The sequence below is a fragment of the Medicago sativa genome, chromosome 3, assembly GCF_051527215.1.
Source record: "Medicago sativa cultivar Bolivia chromosome 3, Bolivia_mono, whole genome shotgun sequence".
Lineage (NCBI taxonomy): Eukaryota > Viridiplantae > Streptophyta > Magnoliopsida > Fabales > Fabaceae > Medicago > Medicago sativa.
In genome coordinates, this window is record NC_140751.1 from 31,664,411 (window position 1) to 31,682,589 (window position 18,179).

Sequence of the window (18,179 nt, forward strand, 5' to 3'; positions counted from 1 at the left end):
ACAAAGCCTTTTTTACTTATAAAAAATTTTGCCGGTTTCACGAGTGGCTTAGTTGGTTGGATTAATTTATTTGAACCCCACTTATAAAAAAAATTTAATAAAATAAAATTTTTGTCCGTAGGCTTAAACTCATGACTTTAATGGCCTTTCCCTTATGTCGACCTTGTTTGACCATAAGCACATGATCTAAAACAAGCTTCTAAGTTGTTGGTTGAAGATAGTAGTTCTTGTCAATCATCTTCTAAGTTGAGGCTTAAGCTAAGTAGACAATTGAAAATAAAGTATACTATAAAGAATATTAGGTTACAAATGCAGTTCTTCTGTCAAAAAAAAAAAGTGCAGTTCACTTTATATTTAAATATAGTCAATGATCAAATACACTTTTTTGTTAATAGGCCTGTGGCCATTCTTAATGCTCCTTGCGGCAACGGCCATGGAAATGGATGCCATTTTGGTTGAGTTGTGTTTAAGTGATGTGAAGTTGTTGGAATTGTTCTGCCAGCACGCACGGAGTGTTAGCATCGCTCGCTGCCTGCTTGTATATGATTGAATATTGTGCAGCAACACTTCAAATCCTCTGTACAATTCAGTAAATTTGAAGGTTCTTTCTCTCCATTTAATAGACGGCGTAACAGAAATGCATTGTTCTGCAAAATAAGGCCAGAAAAACATAAATTATAACACCATAGAAATGCATTGTTCTGCGAAGCCACAAGAACCAAACCACACCCTCAAAGCCTCAATTTTGGTTTTACGAAAAACCTATTTTTCATTGAACAACTTTGGATAACACCAAAAATGATATGGATCATAGCTAAGAAAACCATTACATTTTTGGTAATCACTACTAAACTTACCTCTTTCTAGCTAAGAGAAAAACATTATAACACAAACAAGTACAAATATACTAAAACAAAGCTATAGCTAAACATACTCAGATATCAGTAATTCAAAAATATGAAATGCATTATTTACAACAGAATATAAAAAAATGCAATCCATAGAACATATCAATAATTCATCAGAAAAAGAAGTCGCACATTCATTTTATATCCTTGTAGTTAATTTATTGTAAGTAATATAATAAAATTTATTCAACTAAAAAAAAAAAGAGTTCAACTATCCCACCTTATCCAAAATAAAATGTAGCAGTGACAAGTGACTTTTTATCTCTCAATTCTCAAGGAAATTGTTTATAAAATTTAAGGTTAACGATCCATATGAAATAAGTAACTTCAAACCTTAAGATTGAATTCTACTTGCCTAAAATATTTTCAAAGCTCGAGAAAGTTCGGTTTTGGATGATGATGATGATGTAGTTGTGCAAAAAGATCTTATCTGTCTTTAGTTGATTAATTTGAAGGGATACAAAAATACTGTTTTGAAACTATAGAAAGCTTCGATATTTCTTATCGTTTCTTTTTGCAGGATTTGAGATCAGTGCATTAAAGATCAATGAATTTGCGATCGGTTTTTTTGAGTTTGTGGTGTTATTCGCCTTTCATTCTTTGAATACATCCTAGACAAATGATGAATCATTACAACCTACCAACCACAAAAGTAGCAAGAGAATAGTGAGAGAAAACTTGAAACATGAACTTTATCACAGTTCAAAATTCATATGAAATCATATATGAAGAGTAAAGATTATATCTTACGTTGGATTTCTTGAGGCAAAATGTTCGATGGAAAAAGTAAAATTTCAGCTCCATTCCAATTTTCTTTCAAAACCAAATCATTCTTGGTCATGTTATTCATCAGTCATTCAGTCCACTATTATATGTTTCATAGCTGTAGAAAAATAAAAAAGCTATTACTAAACAGAATGAAACAGATCTTGATGTAACAACATTTGTAAAACAATCAATATCTTGATGTATAACAAACCTAGTAGCAACTTTTGTAAAACAGTCAATATATATCTTGATTAAGGCAGTTCACAACAATAAATTCTGCTACAACACAAATTGTTGATAGATGATGATTCCGCATTGCAGCATCAAAGGAAATAGCATAAAAAACCTCGTAGCAGTAAACCCTTACAACAAAATACTCCCTCCGTTTCAAAATGAGTGTCGCTTTAGCCAAAAAAATTTGTTTCAAAATGAATGTCGCTTTCAGTTTCCAATGCAATAATAACTTTTTCTTTTCAATTATACCCTCCAATTAATATTCTGCACACTACTTCCAAAGTATTACTTTTAAAACTAACCAATAATTAATAAGGATAATTTGGTAAAATAACCATTCTCTTTCTTTTAATCATTGCATTTCTTAATATGTGTGTAAACACCTAAAACGACACTCATTTTGAAACGGAGGGAGTAAGATGTACATATGCTTAATCCAAAACAAAGGAAAAGGTTCATACTCTCTTGAATGATGAAACTACATGGCAGCATGCAAAGGGACTGAGAAGAAAACACATTAATCAAGGAAATCACACTTGAAGAACATCGTCGCTGGTAAACGACCTACCCTACAAAGGATAATGAATAGACCATTATATTGGTGATGTTGAAGGACAAAATTCAAAGATAATACTATAAGATATAAAATATAATAGTAATAATAATAATAATGATTATTATTATTATTATTATTATTATTATTATTATTATTATTATTATTATTATTATTATTATTATTATTATTATTATTATTATTATTATTATTTTTATTTTTATTTTTATTTATAAAACTTTAGTTGGAAAAAGGTTACAAATTTTTTTGGGATACCAAATTTTTTTACGAGGAAACATTAACCCAAAATATCAAATTCTATACCTGGATTACAGAAGAAGTAGATGGTCTGGAATTAAAGAGTAAAAGACTATGTCCAAGAGCAGCTGCTTGAATAGGATCTTTTCCGCAGTCGCCGTAGACCTCTCTGTCGTCACGTTTTCCTCCGCCATTGACCTTTCCTCCGTCACCTTATCCTCCGTGTCCACCATCAAACTCATCCTGTCACCTTCTCCATCGACCTCTCCGACGTCATGTTCTTTGCCACCATCAACCTCTCTGCCGTCACGTTTTCCGCCATCTTCTCAGTAGGTCTCGTCTCTCACGTTCTTTGGTGTCGTTGTTCTCACCGGAACCCTTAGCCTTCATCGGCGATTGAACGGTAAATATCGATTTAATTACCCTTTTGAATCTGATCCAGCTGATTTGGGGTTTTTCCAGCATCAGTTACTGGTTCGACCGGGTTCAAAGCTAAATCGCCAACCAGCTGATTTGGGGTTTTTTCAGCCTCAGACACTGGTTCGACCGGGTTCAAAGCTAAACTGCCAAACTGGAAGTCAATAAAATCATTTTTTTGAACCTGGTTTGAACCGAAGGTAATGTTTTTCTTAACCCAGTTGGAGGATGAACCGTAACTCTTACCCAGACCTAGAATAAGGTCGAGGCTAACATTTTTATCCTTTGGGATTGGAGAAGAACCTGATTGCAAAATATAATTAGTTTTGCATCTTGATACTATGAAAATGATGTATGCTCCCTAACCAGATCCAAATAAAAAAGTTACACACATAGAAAATGCTTCAAATTGTCATCACACAAAGATAAATATTGAATCATACCTTATATTATTAATTGTCAAAGAAAACACATTAATCAAAGAAATTACACTCGAAGCATCGGTCGCCAACGGCGAAACAAAGGACAGAGAAAAGATCATCCGCAACAAAAGCATGAGAAAGGTTTCACTACAGTTCCAACAAAAGAAGAAGATTTTAAAAAAAATACCTACAAAATTATTTGATTAATAAATGAAAAATAGGAGAAACAACGCTTAGTGAAATCGTATACATACCTGTAATTAAAGAATGGTGGATCCATCGATCGAATCGGCAAGGAAGCGACACCAAAGAGAAAATCTTTGAACACTATTGACTTGTAAGACAATTGACTTAGAATCCTTATATTCACATGTTTTGTTTAGCCACATCCATTCTATGAATCTACTCTTAATATATATTGTGTGAGTAGGTCGGTGTTATTCTAGGGTTTTAAAATACAGCACTGATACATGAACCACCCTACGTGGCAGGACCACTCATCTACCACCACGTGTGACACAATTAATAATAATTTTTTTTTGCATAATCCATGTCATACCAAAAAAAAAAACTGTTCATTCTTTCTTTCTCTCATCTCCTCTTTCTCTCACCCTTGTTCTATTTTCTCTCAGCGAGGCCATTTCCTCCGCCATTCTCTTTGACGCCATATCCGTTTGATGGATTTCCCAAAAGGTCGATCTCCTCCCACATCCTTGTCATCGTTGCCGATTTCTCCACGATTAGGAATCCCTAGCTTGTTCCTCTCGTTTTCTCCCTCTTTCTCTTTCATCTTAAACGCAGGTATATTTGTCCATGTTCTTTTTGTTCGATTCACTCATTCCATCTTGTAATTTTTGTTTGTTCCTTTTTTTGGTGTGATTCAATTCTCATGTTTCTCATATCAATTTAATTTGAATTAAATTGAAACATTGTTGTGAAAATTATAAATCTCAATGTAGTTAATGCAGAATATTGATATGGAATAAATTGATTTTTTATAACTATATATGCAATTTAGCTAAAATATTGAAGATGTGAAATTAATGGTGGGTGAAATTTGATGTCGGTGTTTGGTTGAGTTTGATGGATAAAGTCTATGTAGATTGAGTTAGTCTCAATCCATACTTTTCTATGGAGATTGGGTTAGCCTCTTAGTTAACTATATGGAGGCGTAATGTAGATTAGATTTCACAATAAAATGTGTTTCTTCGTCTCTTAATTCAATTAGATTTCTGTTGTGGGGTTGGTACACTTATAGTTGAACAATTTTGAACACAAGGAAAACTAATTGGTTACGCCTTTAAAAAATTGTGGTTATATGGTTCCGTTATTTGGTTAGATGTATTTTTCATGTGAAAACAATATCATTTTTTACCAATTTATCAACAAAAGATCAAAAGTGACCAACTTCTATGTTTCCTGGTCTCTTAATTGTATTAGATTTTTGTTGTGAGGTTGGTACACTTCTAGGTGACCAATTTTGAACGCATGAAAAGTTATGGTTACGCCTTTGAAAAATCGTGGTTATAGGGTTCAGTTATTTGGTTGTATGTATTTTTCCTGTGTAGACACCCTAACCAAGGAAGGAAGTTGGGTGAAATGGTTTTTGATGAAGACCACTGAAGATGTACTTTTAAGTATTGGCGTACTGTTTCTATCGGTGCTTCGCCCTTGAAGCATTCGTGTAGTTTGAATTGTTATGCGGTAGAATTTGTTATTTTGTGTTGTTTGCTTGGTGTATTAATGGTATTGCTGCTTGGTTTCTGTCAGCTCTCATGTGTTTTGCAGATGTGTTTCGAGGTGTTGGCGTGTTGTTTCTGTTCTAGCTGATGCTTCGACCTTGAAGCACTGGTGTAGTTTGATTTGTTTTGTTACATAATTTGTTATTTTCTAGGGCAGAAATTATAGGCTGAATGTTATAGTGATGGAGGTTGCTGGTTTTATGGTGTGTTTAGACATAGATATGAGTCCTAACTTTGGTGAACGCAGGAAAACTAATTAGTTTGAATAATTTTCAAGTAGCCTTGGGGATTGTGTTTATGGTTGGATTGGTGTGTTGATACTGCATTTTGGTTGTGCAATTAATTGTTGTCACAGTTTTAACAGAAGTAGCAAGTTCAAATGCAAGAATGTTGATGGTGTTATTATTAAATACTTTTCGGTAAATACAATTTATTAAATATTAAATAATTGTATTTACTTTATAATATGGTTTATTTTTTAAATTGTTGAATGTCTAATAATTTTTTTTTTGTTTATTGCAGGATTTTTGTGTTTGGCAACCTCATCATCACCCTCTTGTAGAGACAAACTTTCATAAGTTAGCTGGAAAACTTTATCAGATTTATTATAAGATGAACGGAAGGAATGGAAAAAACACAAGGGCAATTATCGTACATCATGGATTGGAGAAAAAAGCTGGGAGTTATTTGAGAAATATTGGAGGGAAGATCCAAAATTTAACAATCGGTCCAGAGCTAACAAGGAGAACAGGGCATCTATTGTAGGAGGACATAAGCACGCATAAGGCTGTGTCAGTGTCACTACCTCGAAAATTCACACGAATAACAAACTTTCATAAGTTAGCTGGAAAACTTTATCAGATTTATTATAAGATGAACGGAAGGAATGGAAAAAACACAAGGGCAATTATCGTACATCATGGATTGGAGAAAAAAGCTAGGAGTTATTTGAGAAATATTGGAGGGAAGATCCAAAATTTAACAATCGGTCCAGAGCTAACAAGGAGAACAGGGCATCTATTGTAGGAGGACATAAGCACGCATAAGGCTGTGTCAGTGTCACTACCTCGAAAAATCGCACGAATATATCCAAAATTTCCTATGAATATTTTCCTTGGTAATTTCCTCGAAAAGCTATGTTTCCGACGAATTTGGTATGTCTTCCGACAAATAAATTCCTAGGAAATTCAGTGATATCTTGTAGTGCTTCTATATGTATTCATATATATCATTCACTGCAAATTCAGTAATACAATTTTTCGTGTATAAATTGTGAACAACATACCAAGAGTATCACATAAAAGCACTGATATGAATTTCAGTAGTATAAATTATGAACAATAATATCATTTCAGCAGTGCATGGTATATGACTGCACACCTTAATTTTGTATCCAAACCACCTAAAATAACCATTTAGTGAAACTCTTTAAACAGTGCTAGTGTGTGTATGCCCACCATTGTTTTGTAATTTTAGGGAAGATAAGCCCATCAGAAAATGGGAGACCCATTGTACACGTAAACACAGACCTCGAACAAGACTTTAGAATTCATCATGAAAAAATGGTCTAAATTTCAAATAAAAAAACAAAAAGAGCAGATTCAATAAATTTACATTTTAATTTTAAGCTGAATTTTTCTTTATTTACTATCAATATTACTTACACATGAATAGGAGGCAAGCGGGCAACAAGCTGCACCATTAGACCTTTTCGATTGGCAAAACCAATCCTTGTAAATACAACATTCATGGACCTAAGAGACATAACATTGCTATGCATAACCCTTTGAACTCTATGCAAAAGGTCAATAACCTCTGATGCTATGAAGTCGATAGTGTCAAAAGCAAATGGTACACAAGCTTGTTGATTGTCGGAACATGCTTTCTCATGTTTTAAGCAAAACAAAAAATGCACATCTTTTATTAATCCATTGGAGCACACTAATGGTAAGCATATCATGTTAACTTAGTTTTTCAAGGTCCAACTCGTTTAATCACTACACAAATTAAAAACTTCTCTAGTAGTTTATTATCACTTATGGGGGAACTTTGTTAAACATCTATCACAGACATACCATAATGTGTATGGCTACAATATTGTGATTTTGCTACTGCACACTCATTCCGTTCATGTCTATGATTACACTGTTGTTGGATGTTCCAAAAATTTCGCAAAAATATATTTTAATACCGCAACACAAATGATTTCTTTTCCTTCAGATCAATCACACAAAAAAATACATGAAATTGTCAATTCCACGCATGATTGGGACATTTAGCTTAGAATTTCAAGTGCTCAACTGCATAGTCAATGGTCTATTTGTATTTAGTTGATTAAGAATCTAATAATGAGATGAAATCATTCCATTGCCAACACAAAACAAGGGAAGACTCCTGCTTCCTCACATGTAATCCATTACAAGTATTTCTCCACGCCAATCTTCTGCTTGGGACTATATATGTAAAGTTCCTAAATGTAACGACGAGAATCCTAACTATAGAGTCGGTCCAATAATCTTCAAAAGTAACTGAGGCCTAAAGCAAGTTTTGATATATGTAGCATTTTTTGTTTGCATATGAGGTCTTTTTGCTTATAAAATTTAATAAAACAAATAAAAATTATTCTTGGTAGGTCTAAAGTGATGGCTTTAATGGCCTTTCCCTTGGGTCGGCCCTGCCTAATGACAAGCACATGTTTTTTCAAGGAATTGTTCTATCGTAAAAACACACATGACTTATAACAAGCTTGTGAATTATCTGATTTACATATTGGTTATGACCATATGAACTAGTAAACCACCATTAGCATATATGGTTTTACCCTGTGATGCTTAAGCTATAAGTAGACAAATAAAAATAAAGTACTATGAAGAATATTAGGTGATAAGTGAAGTTCACGTTATATTTAACCGAAGTCAATGATCCAATACACTTTTTGTTAATCAAACTGAAGTCAATGATCAAATACACTTTCTGTTAATCAATACTATTACTAGTTTCTAGTTAAAGCTTGGTAATCTGAGTTTAAGCAGCGGGAGCATAGTTATAGGCCTATAGCCATCGTCATCGTTGTCATTACCTTCCATGTATGAATCTCCATCTCTACTGTTATAATCTTCTTCAATGCAAGTTATAACCAAACATTCGATCATTCGATCGAATGTTAGGTTGAGACTCATAACCAAACATTTGATCACTTTCACCGCATACAATTCTTAATGCTTCTAGTGGCATGGAAATGGATGTCATTTAGGTTGAAATGTTAGGTGGAAAGAAGAAAAATAAGTTCGCGATAAGATAGTAATTAAGCTACTTGAGTTAAGAGAGTTGGTGTTTATATAACAAGAAAATTTGTTGGAATTGTTCTGCCACTAGAAAGCCATGCATGGGGTTTGTATTTATGCTTGCGCGCTACCTATGTGATTGAATACTGTGAAGCTACATTTCAAATCCTCTTTGCAATTCAGTAAATTTGAAGACACAACCTGGTAAAAAAGATGGGTTGGTAGCACTTTTATAAAGGGTCATTTTTACTCATTTCCTTCATGATAAGAGTGAAAGTAAAATAGAAAAAGAAATAAGATGAAAAAGATATTTAAACATGGGAGAAATGATAAGGGAAAATAATGAGTTTTTTGGTAATTTATGCGTTTGTTGCTGGAGGTAGAGATTATTGGGTAATTTTGCTACATAAATATTATAATCATTAAAAAAATGTCACATCAATTTAAAATATCTAATAAACATGTATTTTGTCAACTCAACATAACACATCTACATTTTTCCTTTTTCAGACTCCCCAAATACCAAAAGTGAAGGAATTTAAAATATTACATTGGCCAAAAAAATAATTGAATTAAAGTGAATGACATGAAAAATTTAAAATATAAGATAAAAAAAATCAACACAAATGACACCTAAAAATTAACAAAACAAATCACCATAATGTCGGGACTTCCTATGAAGCTTACATTGGGTTGGATTTCACATTAGACTAGGAGAAATTACACAAATGAGATTGACACCACATTTTGATCCAAAATGTTTAGACACATGTAGTCATTTCACTTATATTTTATTTATCCTCTACATCTTCCATCTATTGTAAAATTTTAACTCATATTAGACACATTAACATCTCTCTCTCTCTCTCTCTCTCTCTCTCTCTCTCTCTCTCTCTCTCTCTCTCTCTCTCTCTCTCTCTCTCTCTCTCTCTCTCAAGTATGAGACTCTTTATGTCTGTAATTATATGACATAATACAAAGTTAAATAAGGTCAAACGACGGAGGCACAACATGGTCAGAAAGATGGGTTGATAGTAATTTAATGGATTGAATTGTCAAAAAAAAAAGTAATTTAATGGATTGAGGTTTCTATTCATATCTTTCATAAGAAGAGAGAAAGAAAAATTAGAAAAAGAAAGAAGATTGTGAAAAATAAATTTGAGATTTAGATATATGATATTGGTATAAAAAATTAGAATTGTGTGTTCTGTCCATGAGGTTATAAGAAATAGAGTGAGCTTCTGGTAGTTTTATCAGTTGGTTGAAGGAGTTTGAAATATTTGGGTAATTAATTTACCAAAAAATTAGAGTCAATTAAAAAAAACTCCACAACATTTAAAAATGTTTAATAAACACGTATTTTGTCAACTGAGCATAACACATTAGCGTTTTCTATTATGAAATCCCAACAAAGACCAAAAGTGAAGGAAGTTGAAATAATAGAGATTGATTATAAATCATTGCATGAAAACAAAAGACATGAAAGAAAACTTAAATTTAATATAAAAATTAAACAAACAACATTGAAAAACTAACAAAACAATTCATCAAAATGTTCATAGTTTCAAGGGAGCCTACAATGGGTTAGATCATCACAAAGTACACAATTAGGATTGACATCACACCGTCACCCAAAGCCTTAAGGCATTGGGTATAGTGGTCATCTTACTTATATGTTTTTCAACATCTACTTTTGCATCATGTGGAACTTTAAGTCACAATTGACACATTAACAAATCTTTTTTAAGTGTGAGACTCTTACATCTGAGGTCTGGTGACATAGTCAAATAAGGTCAACTAGAGACATAACATGGTAGTAAAAAAGGTGGGTTGATAGTGGTTTCATGGAGGGAGGTTTATGTTCATGTCTTTCTTAAAAAAGAGAGAAAGAAAACTAGAAAAAGAAAGAATATAAAAAAGAAATTTAAAGATAATAGATATGATAAGGGGGAAAAAGGTAGTGTGTGTTTTGTCCATTGAAGTGTTGAGGATATAGCGAGTTACTGCAATTTTATGGGATAGTTGAAGGAATTGAAGATTTATGAGTAATTATTTCACCAAAAAAAAAGACTCAATTAAGAAAATACTTCATTTTAAAATGATTGATAAGCATGTACTTTGTCAACTCAACATAACACGTATTTGAAGGTATTTGAAATGGTGGATGATGACATCTTGTCATTACGTAATTTTCTATGTGTTTTCATCACAAAAAGGAGTTCACAAGAAGACTTAAGCAGCAAATAGAGCAGAAAAACTGAAGAAAACGCAAAGAAAGAAAACGTGTCACGATTTGTCTAAAAACGTGCCACGATTTGAGGAAGCTTCAGAAGGTTGGTTCGACATTTGGAAACGTGGCACGATTGGTAAAACGTGCCACGATTTGGAGAAACCCTAATCTTGTTTCTTGCTCTACAAGGTGAAAACGTGTCACGATTTACTTAAAACGTGACACGATTTAGGTGATATTCTATGCCTATTTAAGCTTAAGTCTATTCCAAAAACAAGGGTTACGAATTCTAGAGAGCAAAGTGCGATTTTGCAACTGCAAGGAAGACCCGGAGGACGATTTCTTCATCCTTCAACCACTTTGTGTATGTTTTATTACCTCTAATGATTATGTTATTTGTAAACACTATTATGAGTAGCTAAATCCATTAGAGGTTAGATCTGAGATGATTCGTTGTAACCCTAATTGAGATATTATGTCGTGAAAATCTATTTATTGTGAATGATATTCTAGTCTTTATTCAATTTAATTGTTCTTAATGCTTTTTATATCCTGATCAAATATAAATATGATTTTGTGAGAACGAATGACTACAGACCATAGCTTTCGACTTAGACCTATTGAATTGTTCTAATAAACATGGTTAGTCTAGGAATGGATAATCGTTTATTAGTGATATTAGGTTAACATGCTTTAAACCTTCAAAGATTATTAGACCACCTAAGGAATTAGGGGTTGTAGTTTGAGAAGAGGGTTCTAACTCAAGGGATTGATTAAGACTAGTATTAGAAGATCATTCATACGAATAGGTGCAACATAACAATTAGGGGAACATCGATGATTCGAAAGACCTAAACTCATCTCTCTCTTATTCTTAAAAACCAATTTTATTTTCAGCAATTACTTTTATGCAATCAAACGAATCTACTGCCTAGTGGAAAATTAAAACAACTTTTACACATCCTAAAATACAACGTAGTTGAATTATTGAGATTAAAAACAGTCCTCGTGGGATCGATATTTTACTACTTCGATAGTATTTGGTGCACTTGCCAAACGCCTATCAAGTTTTTGGCGCCGTTGCCGGGGACTGTTGATTTATTTCAACAAGGCAACTACGTTATAATTTAGGATTTCTGCAATTTAAATTTCTGTTTTTATTTTTAAATTTTCTGCTTTAGTATTCATTTGATTACTTTGTATTGTGCAGTGCTACTAAGGTATTTTGCTGTTTATGCGAGGTAAAAGAAGTTCCGACGATTTCGAGTTCAATCCAGAGATAGAAAGGACTGCTAGAGCACTTCGGAGAGCTGTCCGGTTGCAATGGTTGTCTCAATCAGTACCACCTAGTGAACGAACACCTATACCGGAGCCACTCTCAACTGAATCTGAAACAACTGCTTCTCCTAAATCTGCTATCGTGGGAGAACCTGCACCAAGACCAAAGCTAGGAGACTATGGGTTAGCCACTCATCGCGGTCAACTGACCCACACTTTTCAACCCGCTAACCCAGTTGCTTTTGACATCAAGACTACTGTTCTCAACGGTTTGAGAGATAGACAATTTGATGGCACCGAAGCCATGAGCCCACATGAACACTTAAGCCGCTTTGCTGAAACATGTGAGTTTTGTGTACAACCAGCCACTGTGACCGATGCACAGAAGAAACTAAGGTTGTTTCCTTTCACCTTGACGGGAAGAGCGAAAGATTGGTTGCTGACTATACCCAATGGGACTGTTCAAACTTGGGAGGAGCTAGAGCTTAAGTTCCTCGAGAAATATTTCCCTATGTCTAAGTATTGGGAAAAGAAAATGGAGATCTCTAACTTCAAGCAAGGGGAGAATGAGTCACTATATGATGCTTGGGAGCGATTCAACTTGCTTCTTAAAAGATGTCCAAACCACGAGTTCACCGAGAAACAATACGTCCAAATCTTCACTGAGGGGGTGACACCAAACACTAGAATGTTCTTAGATGCTTCCGCGGGAGGTAGTCTCAAGAGCAAAACTGATCATGAAGTCCAAGCTCTAATAGAAAACATGGCTGGCAATGAGTATCGTGCGGAAGCGAAAAAGAAAGAAAGAGGAGTGTTTGGGGTGAGGGAACAAACAGCAATTCTAGCTAACCAAGCAGCCATGAACAAGCAAATCGAGGCTCTAACTAAGGAGTTTCAAGGGTTTACTTTGGCTCATAAGCAACAACAAGTGGCTGCAATCAAGTGCGACTTATGTGGTGAAGAACATCCTAATGGTGAATGTGTTCCTGAAGGATCTAGTGAAGAAGCAAATTACATGGGGGGCTACCAAAGGCAAAATCAATACTATAATTCAGGTATCAACAAGCACCCCAACTTGAGCTACTCAAATAACAATGCTTTGAACTCTCAAATGCTTGCTCCTCCACAACAACAAAGAAAGCCTTCAGCTCTTGAGGAAACTATGATGAACTTTATGAAGACGACTCAAGGAAACTTTGAGGAGATGAAGAAGCGTCAAGAGGCTGAAAGAAAGAACAATGAAGCCTCCAGGAAGATGCTTGAAACTCAACTTGGGCAATTGGCTGAACAAAACAAAAGCGGATTCTCAGGTAATACTAAAGAAAATCCTAAGAACGAGTCTTGTAATGCTATTGAATTGAGGAGCAAAAAGGTTTTGACACCTTTAGTTCCAAAAGCTCCAAAGAAAGTTGATGAAGTAGTAGTGGAGGTGGAAAAAGATGGCGAAGTTGAGAAAGAAATTGAAAATGGTGTAGTTGAAAAGGAGAATGATCAAGGAGTAGTTGAAAATGAAAAGAAGAAAAAAATAGAGGGAGATAAAAGTGAGAAATTGATAGTTGAAGACTCAATCATGAGGAAGTCAAAGAGTCAAATCTTGAAAGATGGACACAAGCTACAAATTATTCCATCATATGTGAAGCTTCCCTACCCTCATTTAGAGAAGAAGAAAAAGAATGAGGAAGGACAATTCAAGAAGTTCATGCAACTTATCTCACAACTTCAGGTGAATATTCCTTTCAGTGAAGCTCTTGATCAAATGCCTTTGTATGCCAAGTTCATGAAAGATTTGCTAACGGGAAGAAGAAAGCCTAAAGATGATGAAAACATTTCTCTTTCCGAGAATTGTAGCGCCATTCTCCAAAAGAAGCTACCACCTAAGCTGAAAGATCCTGGTGCGTTTACTATCCCTTGTTCTATTGGACCGGTAAACGTCGGAAGAGCTTTATGTGATTTAGGGGCAAGTATCAACTTGATGCCCCTTTCAATGATGAAGAAGCTTGGATGTGGTGAGCCAAAACCAACACAAATGACCATTACTTTAGCTGATCGGTCAATCTCTTATCCTTTTGGTGTGCTTCAAGATGTGTTAGTGAAGGTGAATGATCTTGTATTTCCAGCAGACTTTGTGATCCTAGACATGGCTGAAGATGAAGATATGCCACTAATTTTAGGAAGACCCTTCCTTGCAACGGGTCGTGCCTTAATTGATGTTGAGATGGGAGAGCTAATGTTGAGATTCCATAACGAGCAAGTGGTATTCAATATCTTTCAAGCAATGAAACACCGAGACAAAAACCCCAAATGTTACCGAGTTGATGTTGTTGAAGAAATAGTAGAAGACAACTCTCGTGAACCTCAACTACCACAACCTCTTGAAAGAGCAATTATAAATTCTATAGAGTTGTGAGCCTGATGAAGATCTTGAGGTGAATGATTGTGTCAAGGCACTTGAAGCAAGTAAAGAACAGATGCAACCGCAACCACCTGAAGACATCCTGGATGACAAGTATGGGGGATCGGGAACTTTGAATAAAGGAAAAGAAAAGTCTACTTCCAATGGTCCATTTGGTATATTTGCTTACAGAAAAATGCCCTTTGGAATGCGTCATGGGCCTGCAACCTATCAATGGTGTATTCTTTCCATCTTCTCGGACACAATAGAGAGAGGTAGAAGGTACTATGACAAGAGGTTGGTAAGGAACACTTCTACTTATGAAGCAATGGAGCTGAGGAAGCATGGTGAACAAGAGAATTCTAAGAGTAACGCACGAAGGCTGAAACCATATCTTGAAGGTGAACTCCCAGAAAATGGAGAGGGAATGGTATCGAATGATCCTTAGGGGTCATCAGAAGTCAAGCTAGTGACGGTAAAGAAGCGCTTGGTGGGAGGCAACCCACATTTAGATTTCAGGTAGTATTTCTTTTTTTTTTTTATTGCTTTCAAATATTCAAAAACACAAAAAGATTTTAGCTAAAACAGACAGAGGAAAAAAAATCATGACCAGTACTATGCAAATCGTGACACGTTTTGGGCAAAACGTGACACGATTTGCCTGCCCTCTGAAGCTCTTCAAGAATTTTTTCTAAGTTAAAATGGTGCCAATTCGACATTTTCCAACACGTGTCACGATACTGAAATCGTGACACGATTTTTGGCACCTAAAATTTTTCTAAGTCTCCAAACTGGTGCATTTCGACAATTGGAAATCGTGACACGTTGGCCAAAACGTGACACGATTTCTGGGCAAGAAATTTTTCAAAAATGAGCAATCGTGACACGTTTTGCCCAAACGTGACACGATTTTGGTGATTTTCAAATTCTGACCGTTACAACGTGACACGATTTTCCCAGCCTATAAATAAACCCAACACGATTTTCATTCCATTCACTTCCAAAAGTAGCCAAACTCTGCCAATATTTTCCCAGGACCCTAACCTACGAATTTCTAACCCTTTTCTACTACAAATCTTCATCTTTTCATCTTCCAATCACCAAATCATCACAATAAACCTTCATCATTACCCACAAACAACCCAAATCCAACATCTCCATCATCTCCACCCCAACCCTAACCCTAATATCCATTTTTCTCCAAATCCTAACCCTAACCATGGTTGAAACAAGGAACAAAGGCAAGTCCCAAGCCACATCCCAGCCATCCAAAAAGGCCAAAATAGCCCCCAAACGCAAACAACTCGTTAAACCTAGCCCTAACATCGCCCCACCACCATCTGTCAACCACCGGTTTTACAACAATGCTGCCCGAGACCGTTTCAAAGATATCCGTGGCTTTAGAGTGATCCCGGAGAGAGGTTTTGATTTCACCAAACTCATCTCCAACCCCGATTTCCCTCAGGTGATCACTGAGAGAGGGTGGGAGTCCCTTGTGAGCATGATTTTTGAGCAGGCCAACAAAACTATTGGGATAGAATTCTATTTCAATGCTAGGTACATGGGGAGGAATTATGTGTCCTATGTGAGGGGGAAGGAGATTGACTATAGCCCGGAGAGGATAAATCAATTGCTGGAGATTGTGCCACCAGAGGTGTGTGATGCAAAGAGGAGGATGGAGGAGTGCAAGAATTGGAATGATGATAGGTGGGAAGAGTTGCTTCTGTAGATTTGTGTTGAAGGTGCTAAGTGGCATGGAGGGTCACATATGCTGTTGAGGGCTGACTTCAAGCCCCATGCAAAGGTGTGGGCATCTTTTGTGGTGCAGACTATTGAGGGCACCTCTTGTACTTCAGAGATTCCGCTGCCCCGCGTGCTTACCTTGTCGGTTATTCTTGATGGTGCACCCATCAATGTTGCCGTGATGAAGCCCATCACCGACACTTACATGGATGGCTTTGTCAAGGATTATCATGACCGTATGCATGCAATCATGGTTCCCGAGGCAGCAGCAGCAGGACGGCCACAGCCACCACCACCACATCAGCCACAGCCACCACCTCAGAGTCAGACTTTTGCTAGAGAGGGGAGCAGTCAGCAGGGTGCCTATGCACCTATTCATCCTATGATGCTGGACTACATGTTCGGCCATGCCAACTGGATGAACGAGGTGTCAGATCAGAAGTACTGGAACCGTCCGAGATTTGGTCAGGAGTTCACTGAGGCGGTCTGCCTCAACAGGAGGAAGATGACTGGGTCTTTTGAGCGCTTTGATGGGTCCGAGGAGGCTATGGACCACTATTTTGATGTCACCAGAGGTCGAGCTCAGGATAGGGAGCAGCAGATCAGAGCTGACTTTGCTGCTGGTGGCGCTCAGTCTAGACATCACTTTGGGGAGGATACCTATGCAGAGGAGGACCCCAACACTTGGATTTCGGAGGACCAGATACAGGATTGAGTGGGCTACTGATGGCCCATCTTTTGTATTTTTCTGTTTTTGTTTCAGCTCTTTGGTTATGTACTCTTAATTTCATGTTCGAACAATTTTATTTGCTTTCATTAAGTTTAACTCGGTTTTTACCCCCTGTTTTGTAATTATTCCTGCACTTGTTTATTATTGATGAATTTGTTTGTTTAGTTGACTTTTTACAGTTTAGTAACAAATAGTTGTTCAAGTGGTATTCCAAAAGTTCAAAAGGAGGAGTGACTTGGTTTTCAAAGGCGAAGTGTACGGCAGTAAAGATAGGTAGTCACAACTCCCAGAAATCTCAGCCATAAGGTTCATTGCCAAATTTTGTTTTTCAATTTACATATATTAGAATATTCCATGCATTTACATTTCTAGAACTTGCATTGTTTCTCTACTGTTGATTGATCTTTGTCATTAGCACACGGAGGCAAAAGTGCTTGGTCCTGTGAGCCTTTTGAAGCCTACCCTGATTTTAATTGTTAAATTTTATCCTTTTCTTAGCCAATTTGAGCCGGTAGGATTAGAACTTTTTGTTCGGTGATAAACTACATTACAAGCTTAGACACTTTTAGGACTTGTCCCTTATTGTTTTTCTGAGTTAGGCATTGTAGAATGTTGCTAATAATTAAGTTTGGGGTTGCTATTGGAATTTGCAACCAACTAAGTTTGGGGTGGGGGTACTAGAGAATAAGAAAACAAAAAGAAAAAAAAATTGAACTTTATCATGCAAAATATACACAAAAATGGTGTATGAAAAAAAAATGAAAATGAATGATGAAAAAGGGACAAAACATTGAAAATCCGAGTAACTTCAAACTCGATTGTCCCTAATGTATAAATATTCTCTAGTACCTTTGCAATTGTTGTTCTATAAGGTGAATGAATGAAGGATTGAATTTTATGCTTAAACTTCCATAGGAATGCCTAACTCAAATTTTGTGTAGCCTACTTATCCAAATATTATCCCACCTTCACCTAAGCCCCGTTATAACCTTTAAAGACCTCAAAGTGTGCATTGACATTGATTTTGATTGACGTTTAGAAACTTTTCAAGCGTATGGTAATATGTAGATTGCATGTCGACTGTGTATGAACCCTTTTCAATTAGTTGCGTGGAGTTGTGAATTGGTGGATGCGTACAAGTCAAACTAGCTCATCTTTAGCTAGTAAGGTGTTGAACTTTTGGGTACTACTGCTTGATCAGGTAATTGTTATTTTACTGT

General features: G+C 35.8%; 1 protein-coding gene and 2 long non-coding RNA genes across 3 annotated transcripts; 2 read left to right on the plus strand and 1 right to left on the minus strand.

Annotated features, from left to right (window-relative positions):
* Positions 1-343: 343 nt before the first annotated feature.
* On the minus strand, positions 344-3,933 carry LOC146937145 (uncharacterized). The gene is made up of 4 exons (XR_015033245.1): positions 2,788-3,933; positions 2,372-2,479; positions 1,659-1,791; positions 344-647 (listed from the first exon to the last, which is right to left on the minus strand). It is a non-coding gene; the product is annotated as an uncharacterized LOC146937145 (long non-coding RNA).
* A 174-nt stretch (positions 3,934-4,107) lies between these two features.
* Positions 4,108-6,646, plus strand: LOC146937146 (uncharacterized). Its single transcript, XR_015030858.1, has 2 exons — positions 4,108-5,721; positions 5,825-6,646. It is a non-coding gene; the product is annotated as an uncharacterized LOC146937146 (long non-coding RNA).
* A 5,404-nt stretch (positions 6,647-12,050) lies between these two features.
* On the plus strand, positions 12,051-14,501 carry LOC146937147 (uncharacterized). Its single transcript, XM_085749343.1, has 2 exons — positions 12,051-12,875; positions 13,620-14,501. Exons 1-2 carry the CDS (start codon positions 12,051-12,053, stop codon positions 14,499-14,501), a joined length of 1,707 nt encoding a protein of 568 aa, XP_085605469.1.
* Positions 14,502-18,179: the final 3,678 nt, after the last annotated feature.

Bases quoted from the DNA above. Each gene is read 5' to 3' on its own strand.
- LOC146937147 (XM_085749343.1), top strand. From the start codon at position 12,051: ATGCGAGGTAAAAGAAGTTCCGACGATTTCGAGTTCAATCCAGAGATA. The intron at 12,876-13,619 runs CGTGCGGAAGCG...AAGAAGAAAAAA, and splicing joins ACATGGCTGGCAATGAGTAT to ATAGAGGGAGATAAAAGTGA.